The 9422-nt window shown below is 42.8% G+C and overlaps 1 protein-coding gene across 1 annotated transcript; it reads right to left on the bottom strand.

The window, feature by feature from the left end:
- LOC310992367 (uncharacterized protein) lies at nt 1-6636 on the bottom strand (the record flags this gene model as incomplete). The annotated part of the gene is made up of 5 exons (XM_083980393.1): nt 6550-6636; nt 5320-5354; nt 4482-4597; nt 995-1278; nt 1-26 (listed from the first exon to the last, which is right to left on the bottom strand). The coding sequence occupies exons 2-5, from the start codon at nt 5323-5325 to the stop codon at nt 1-3; spliced, it is 432 nt and encodes a 143-aa protein (XP_083836519.1). The 5' UTR covers nt 5326-5354; nt 6550-6636.
- Between the last annotated feature and the right edge of the window lie 2786 nt (nt 6637-9422).

Below are 9422 nucleotides of genomic sequence, written 5' to 3' on the forward strand. Positions count from 1 at the left end.
TCACAGGCTCCTGTGAATGTTCAAAGCTAGAAAAAAAAAGTAAACGTTTTTCATTCATTAAAGGTTGAGTCTGGAGTTTTGTGCCCAAAAATAAACATTAGACAAATGAAATCCGTCTTAATCATCACCTATGGGCTTCTAGTCCCCCCGCCTGTATTTTGGTCTTTTGCTTTGTTCAGGTTTTGTTATGCACGTGGACGTTTCTGGGTGGAGCTAGAGAGTCGCGAGAGAGCATAGATATCTATGGCGAGAGAGTCTGTGTTTTCTCTCCAGCCAATGACGGAGCTCAGGTGAAGCTACGTGCGGTAGAGTAGGAGGCTCAGGGCTGCTAGCTGCACTAGCTGTCTCTGATGCTAACGAATCTCTCTCAGCAGCAGCAGTCAGGACAACAAAGAAAAATAAATAGGCTACAGTCTGAGTGAAGCGCTGGAGCCACGGACCGATTCCCGACCGTCACCGACACTGGTAACAAGTATTAGGGCCGTTGTAGTGAGCTAGCTCGATGCTAACTTCGGCTAGCGCTAGCGGTTAGCATCCGCGGATAACACCCGCTTCTTAGTTCACCACAACGGCATAAAAACATAACACGGAGGCTCCCGGTGTTGGCGAAAGGTCGGCTAATCGGCCCACGGCTCCAGCGCTTCTTTCAGACTGTATATTTCCTTTCCTTTGTTGTCATGACAACGGCTGCTGTCTGGGGCAGGAGGCTACACAGCTTAGCCCGAGAGGAGGAGGGGCTGAGTTTCAATGTTTTGTTTACAAACTGCAAGGAACAAAACTCCAGACGCTATACCTTTAAATTCTTAGGAAAGGAGAATAAGCATGTCTTCCCCTCTTCTCTTACCCTTCCTCCCTCCTTTTCTACCTCTGCCTCTTCTTTTACCCCCTCCTTTACCCTTCCTCCCTCCTTTTCTACCTCTGCCTCTTCCCTTACCCCCTCCTTTACCCTTCCTCCCTCTTCTACCTCTGCCTCTTCTTTTACCCCCTCCTTTACCCTTCCTCCCTCCTCTCTTCTTGCCTCCTGTTCTCACCTTGCCACCTTTCCTTCTCCTGCCGCCGCCCCTTCTACCCCCGCAGCCTCCTCTACGCCGACATTTTCTACCAATGGGCGGCGGCAAGATCGGCTGCACTGCGGCCACCACCTGGCTGCCTCGGTCGACCTGACCCTGTGAAACGTCTTGCTTCACTTGGTCGGCGTCGTCGCCCTGAAGCACCTGCGGGAGCTCGGTCGGGTCTTGGTTCTCTGGGACGCTCACGAAGGCGTCACGGAGCGGATATCTGCCAACAACAACAACAACAAAAACACTCAGGAGGACATTAGCATCGATAGAGGTTCATGTGATATGGTCGAAAATAAATCGTTGTCCTGATGGTCACCCAGTGTTGGCGGGAGCAAAAAACGCAACTAAAATTGACCAGAGTTACACCATGGCTACCCGGCGCTAGGGATAGCCACAACGCTAAACTATAGGGGCAATTCTTTCAACCACAACAAACACTCAAAAATAATCAGATATCTATGGAAATACCCCCACTTCGAAACACAGCTGTTCCGACACCCCCCCCCCCCACAGCTGTCCAATCAGAGCGATAGATATAGAGAGCCTAAGCGGAAGCAGGAAGTAACGGCGCCATGGGACCTCAACTCGGAAAAACTCGCCATTCAAATGAATGAGACTGAAAATTTTATTTCGTGATCCGTTTGAATTGCGCCATGAGAAAAAAATATGTCCTCTACCTGTTTAAAACATCACGTTTCATCCCGAGAAATCAGCCGTTTATCGTAAAACGGCAACAGAAGAATGTATTTTGTGTAAAGACCGCTCTACGGACTACAGATCTGTGTCCCACAGAAAATACGTCACCAACTGACACGGGAAAGGGCGGCAGTTGGTGTGTGACGTCACCTACGCGACTTGTAGTCTTTCTGCTTACAGATTCTTCTGAATTTTATTCTACAATAGCTTTACAACAAACTGCTGATTTCTCGGGATGAAACGTGATGTTTTAAACAGGTAGAGGACATATTTTTTTCTCATGGCACAATTCAAACGGATCACGAAATAAAATTTTCAGTCCCGTTCATTTGAATGGCGAGTTTTTCCGAGTTGAGGTCCCATGGTGACCGTTACTTCCTGCTTCCGCTTAGGCTCTCTATAACAGAGTGGCGACAACCTTTGATGTCGCCGCCAGCGCGGTCACGTGGTTCATGTAGCTCCCAATAGTTCCAAACGAGGCTGCCGCTGTCATGTTCTGCTATGGGACAGACAGCACTGAGCTTGCTTTTGGACGGTAAATATTAAAAAATAAACCCTACAAAGGTATATTTACAACTGATACTGAATTACTGTATGTACATCAATGTCAGTTTTCAAACAAAAGGCAAAATCTTCTTGCTTCAAGGATTTATTTGTCACTCTAAAGTGAAGATTAGCCTGCCCTACAGTAAAAATGGCATAAGAAGAGGAGTAAAGCAATATATTAAGTGGGAATATATACATTTAAGCATCAAAGATGTTCAATCAAACCCACACAGTTTGAAACAACGTTCAAAACACACACAGCCAGTATCACAACTAAACATAAAGCCCGTTAGCTTAATGCTAACGTATAATGCAAAACCTCATAGACGGGCTAACAGAAATTAGCATCGATATCGCCATTTCGCGGCAACCAAGCCATAGCAGTAAAGCTGCCAAAACCTGGCTTTAGCGCTGTCAACAAGTCACAGTTTTAATATTTTTTTCATGCAAGAAAGTCACCGTTTAATCCAGAGTCTGTGGTCAGTTCATAACGTTTGTTAGGGACTTGCACCGATGTTTGTTCTGGGAGAAGTGCAGAGTCTGTGTGAGCCCCGACCGGGAACCAGGGGCAGCGGCTGTCCGCAGCAGCAGCAGCCGCTCTACTGAGCTGATCTGCCGGCGGGCCGACCGTCCTCCTCCCGGAGGAGGAAACGAGCCAAGTAACGTATCCGCATGCTTTTAGAGGTTTACTGCTGGCTGGTTAAATTATTTTAAAGAGATTAATGTTGGTCCTATTGATGAAAATTAACAACTGTGGCTGTGGTATTAGTTTGTTTGAATGAAAAGTGAGCAGGGCTGCTTCTGGGCTACGGACTGAAATCACCACAGTTACGTAAATAAATAAATGTTTTTCAATGAACCGATCAGTCTAATAATTTTTATTTTGTTAAGTCAACATGGTTACTGTACTTGGGAACGATTATTACCACTTTATAACTTAAAATTGGTCGGTATTTCATCAACGTAGCTCAGTAGTTTCTTGCTGTGCAGCCATAGAAACAGACGTGGTCCAGCGCCGCGGGAGGAATGTTTGGAACTATTGAGGGCTCCATGACCCGGAAGTCGGCCCGCCATTTTTTACAACGGAGTCCTATGGGAGTGTCGCCACTCTGTTATATCTATCGCTCTGTGTCCAATGTCCAAGGTGCTGAACCGCGTGACGTTGTTTACATTCTGCTTTGTGGCTTGTCTGTAAAACGTGCCCAATAGCCTTTTCGGAATAGTGGGGTTTTTAGAAAAAATAGAAAACCCCGCTATTACGATGAATGGAAGTCTATTGTTGTTTGCTCCCCCCAACACTGGGTGACCATCAGGAAAGCAATTTAGGGGTCAAAAATGGCAAGTAATGGCTTTAATTTCAAAGCCATTACTTTCATTGGGTTGGGATAGACCATGTAGGTTTGTCATTGATCTGTAACTTTGATCTTTGACCACCAGAGTCTTATCAGTCCGTCCTTAAAGCCCCTGTACAGACTTTTCATTTCGTGTTGATTTTGGCGGCCACTGTGGACGAAAGCGGTGAATGAAGAACTGCATTTCCCACTGTCATGAAGACGTTTGTCTGGCCGGCGCGTGTAGATTTGTTTTGGAAACGTCGGAAAAAAGACGGGACTTGCTTTTTTTTTTTTTTGCAGCGTCATGTAACTATTCGTATGGTTTCGTCAATGCCTTCCAGAGGTATAGAATTAGACTACTTAGAAATAGCGTATCTTCACACTGATGGGCTCATTTGCTGTTGTAGGTAACAGAGACACATCAGCAGAAACCAGAAACTTTTGCGTATCCAGTTAAAAGCTCCATACTGGGGCTTTAAGTGGACATTTGTGCCAAAATTGAAGAAAATCCCTCAAGGCATCATTGAGGTATAGTATAGCACGTTCCCATAAACTGTGACCTTTGACGATAAACTCAAATCAGTTAATCATTCAGTCCAAGTCAAGCTTTATGGCGAATCTAACTTGGTTTCATCCAGGTGTTTTTTTGAGATGCAGGTTCTAGAGGCTGAAATCATGTGTTGTTATAGGTCACTGCTAACTTGACCTTTGGCCACACTGATTGGTTCATTGGTTCATCCCTGAGTCAACGTGAACAGTTTGAGGAAGTTTTGTCGGCATGAAATACTTCAAGTTTGACCACACCCACACACACACACACGAAAACACACACATACACACTCACTGATTCTTGATGCCGTCTACGATGCTCGTGAGCCAGTTCTGGTCCACGGCGGTGACGGCGTCTCCAGCAGACAGGACGAAGGTCAGCACCACAGACAGCCAGCACAGACCGGCCATCTGCACTCACACAGGCGTGAAAACAGAGCAACAGAGTGGTTTTAACACACACAGCGTAGCGACAATGACAGCAGGCAGCGATCAAGTACATGACCATATGGGAAATTTTATTCATATATAATAATAACAACACATAACACAAACATACGGCAAAGAACAAAAGACAAGGGGCAACAACAAAGAGGAAACATTTGTATTTTTAGTTTAAACTCGTATAGAGACAGCTAATGAGCTGATCTCTGAATGTGTCTGTGTACGTGTGGGCATGTGTGCGTACGTATGTGTAGGTGCTTGTACTATGTATGTATATACTTGTACTGTGTATGCATGGTGCATGTGAATGTATATTCTGTATGCATACGATATGACCCTTTAGGAATTTGATGTGTGTGAGTGGGTGTGTGTATGCACACGTTATGATGTATACTCATATCTATTTTTATTTTATGATTCAAGTTTTTTTTAAATAATAATAATAATTTAATTGCTTGTTTCATATTTTATTTCATATTTTGTATTTTTTGTGATTTTTATTTTGGGAACACTGTATAGGAACTGTCTTCCCTTTTTGGGACCCCAAGAAGAATAGTCGTCACCATGGTGACAACTAATGGGGATCCAATAAAGTTTAAACAGTAAACAATATGTACTATTAGAAGAATTACCGTCCGAAGCCCGTTTAACACAGTTTAAGACAATTAATGTTTCCATGTATAACTCACCTTCATGGCTGCTGTGAAGTGCTGGGTCTAACAACCTGCCGAAAATACACATTTACGTTAAAATTTGTATATCTAGAAAAGTTTGGACAGTGTGTTCAATGATTGACACGTAGAGCTGAAAACAATCAGATGATTTTCTTTAAATTACCATTCATGTTTTTTAATCTATTTTCATTGAAGTTTTTGAAAGAATTTAAAGGTGTGAACTTGGACTTTTGCATCATATTCTCATAGTTCATAGATCGAAGACCCCAGAAGATTAATTATTTTTCCTTAAGGGAAATAGTCACCAGTAAAAAATATGTTCACAACAACCATTCATGATTTTTAGTCTGTTTTCATTGAACTTTTTGATCATTTATCATAAAACAATGTGGTGTAAACTTAGATCAAAGTCCCCGGATGGGGATCTGTTTTCACTGATGTTTTTGAAAGAATTTAAAGCAGAAGTAAGTGATATATTTGTGTTAATATAAGTCTTAAATAGTTATATCTTCCGACAGCAATCACTTACATAGAGTGTTTGGTCTGAAACACGGGTCTGTCAGTCACTCTGCTCTGCTCTGAGCCCAGGAGAAAACTTTTCTCGTATCCTACAAGTTTTATCCAATGAGGAGAGAGAACGGCATGCAGGGCTGTGTGTGCAGCCAAGGGATGCGCCTGAATGTGGTGACGTAGGGACGAGGACGGGGGCTGCTAACTCCGTCGGCTGACAAGACGTTATGGTGCGTTCAGGGCAGCCCGTAACTCGTGTTTTTCCGACCTGTGAAGTGGTACCAGTTCGATCTGGTGCGAGTTCACAGGTCAGAAGTTACGAGTGGCTGTTATAGTGACTTTCACAGACAACAGGTCGGAGAAACGCGAGTTGCGGGTTGCCTGGAACGCTACAAAGTCGTAAGTTGTGACTTGAAGCTGTAACTCACGGTTTCAAAAGCCTGCCTGGAACGCAGCATTAGCGAAAACGACCGGATCGCTTACTTCTGCTTTAATTAAAGGTGTGAACTTTGATTTTTGCATTATATTCTCATAGTTCATAGATTGAAGACCCCAGAAGATTAATTATTTATTTTTAATGAAATAGTAAATATTATGTTCACAACAACCATTCATGATTTTTTGTCTGTTTTCATTGAACTTTAAAAAAAAAACTTAGATCAAAGTCCCCGGATGAATTAATTTTCCTTATGGGAAAGAGTCATGAGTAAAACTTTGCAGCGTTATTTCATGTACCTCTTCTGGTAGAAGACGATGTCTGATGTCCGTTGAGTCCTCGGGGTCTTTTTTCCTGAGTGTTTGGTGAAGGAGCTGCTGCAGTGAACTGTGTCAGGAGGAAGTGATTGTCTTTAATCTTATAGACGACAGTAAGACACAATGGACAAACCTCCCACAGTCGTCTCATAACCTTATTTGAACATATGACTCGAAAAGGAGGAAGAGGAACAGACGAAAAAAGAGTAAAGTCACTTTAAGTTAAAAAGAAGAATCATTCAATAGTCATGATAGTCATCAGCAATATAATTTATCCGCTTTTTTTGGTCAATTTATGTTCATATTGTAAACAGTGGGACCAAAAGTCTGAGTTTCAAGTCAGTTTCCCAGAATGTAAATATACATCAACATTAATGTGGGAAAAACTAGAAAAAGTTATAGGCCTAACTGAGAAGAAGTGATAGCTAGAAACATGAAATAGGCTACATTAGGCTACAATACTACAATACAAAGTACTTTATTAATATCCAACGGTAAATTTAACTGATATAGACTATATGGTTACAACATTGTTAGATGCTAGATATGAATCCCTTTTTTCCCCCTTATTTTAATTTTATTATTTTATTTATTAATTATCGGACTGCTGTCGGCTACTTATTTTCCTTTAAAAGCAATAAAAAAGTTGTTCACAAAAAAAGATGCTAGATATGAATAAAATAAAGATATTTTCACTACATAAACACATTAGTTTAATTTATTTTAAATGTATATCTTCATAAACCAAAGATTTATAAAATAGGTGACATCGCCTATCATTGTTGATGCGCATGCGCACCCGTGGAACTTGCACATGCGCAGAGGAGCGTTACCACGGGAACCGTAACCATCAAAGTTCTCCGCTCGTACGTCACAACAGTGTTGCCATACCAACTTCTGGTGCTGCCGTGAGCCCCGCCCCCGTCCCAAAGCACCCACCGGCGGCCGCTCAGCCTCACCAGAGAATTTCTAATATTGAGGAGAAGTGCCACTCTCGTCCTACTTCCGGGTTTTCGGTACACGTCTCTGTCCATGTGGGGGCGCTCGCAGGCGAGTGCAGAATGAATGGGAGTCAATGGGGATACACCCCTAAAAATCCACTTTTCTCTGGAAATAATTTTTTGTCAAGTAATTTGAATATTATTATCAAAAGGGGGAAGCAATAAAATGCACTTGGCTGAATATTGGATTTTTTAAGTTCACTTTTCTGTTCTAAAAAGCTGTTCAAAAAACATGATGACGTCACAGACAAGAGGTGCTGCTTTACGGTAATTTCTGAGTCACCTCAGAGCACGATGACAGCCCGTCCACAGAACCGCGGACCGTAACCATGTTATAACCCAGTGTCTGAGAAAGGCTGTTATAACCTATAACATAACATAATAATACTTTCTTTTTAAAAAAAAACATTTAATGCAGGCGATCGGTTCATTGTAAAACATTTATTTATTTATGTAAATGTGGTGAACGTAGGAGGCTACAGAGCCCCCAGGCAGCACTGCTTTCTGTCCAATACACAAATGAAGCTTCACTTTTCATTCAAACAATAAACTAATGCTACTGCTACAATTGTTAGATTTCATCAACCAGCCGGTGGTAAACCTCTAAAAACCTACGGGTAAGTTAATTAACGACCGTTTTCTCCGCCGGGATCGACGACAGAGGTACGCCGACCGAGCACGTCAGCAGACCGGCTGCTGCCGCTGTGATGTCCCGGTCATTGCTCCACAGGTGCAGCTTCACTTCTCCGAAAACATCGGAGCAGACTTCTAAACAGCCGTCATTTGGATAAACTGACCGCATATTGGGAGACTAAACAGTTACTTTCTCGCTTGAAAAAATATTAAAAGTTAACAAAAGTGCATAATAACAGCGGTACAGAAAGAAATAAAACAGCTTTTCGCCCGTTTTACAGCTACTGTGTCATCAGGTGGGATCTCTGGTCGTAAATAGTCGCAAGTCCGTCACTGACCAATCAGCATGCATTAGCAGAATGCTAGCGTTTTATGGGCAACAACAGCCTAACCTGAAGGAAATCGAAAGGACAAAACTTCTCAACAATTTCACTTTTAACCTATAATCCATATTGATCTTGCAGAAACAACAACAATATTTGCGATTTTTTGACTATTACCAGGTGAAAGGGACAAATTTAGCCTTCTAGCTCCATAGGGCCCCATTCATTCTGCACTCGCCCGCGAGCACTCCTAGTGGAATTCTGGCGGAACTGCAACCAAGTTCGATACAACGGGGCTTATGGAGAGTGGCAAGGCTCGTCAATAGACTGGCTCTGGCCTCACTGACACACGGTGCTGTCACGGGAGGAGCAACGTCGGATTTGCACGTAACGACAGTGAGAGAGACGGAGGGTTAGCGGTTAGCGGTTAGCAGTTAGCGGTTAGCAGTTAGCAGTTAGCAGCTCCCGCTCAACCACCACTTCAACTTCCGTCCAGACTGGGAGCCAGGAAGAGTGACAACACTGAGACAGGTAAACTCAGGCTTCTGCATGAGGAGTTTGATGACCATATCAGCGTTTATTTATTTATTTTAGTAGGATGTGGTGTGTTTACTGTCTGTTCAGAAAAGTAGCTAATCCTAAAACTTGTAGCCTACAGAAGGAGAAAAATGTCCCGGCAGAAAGCAACAACATGGAGGACAGAGACTTTCAGCCCAGCGCCAGGAAACACACGGAGCACCAACATGAAGAGGTCTAGACAAGTTTAACTGAATGGTGAGTTCCAGTTAAATTTTATTTCTCTGGTAATTGTTTCACATTTAAATCAGCCATGTTGGATATTTTCCTACACTGTTTTATCTTATAGAGTGGGTGTTAGAGAGTGTTGTTATCAAAATGC

This window comes from Trachurus trachurus (genome assembly GCF_905171665.1).
Source record: "Trachurus trachurus genome assembly, chromosome: 1".
Classification (NCBI taxonomy): domain Eukaryota; kingdom Metazoa; phylum Chordata; class Actinopteri; order Carangiformes; family Carangidae; genus Trachurus; species Trachurus trachurus.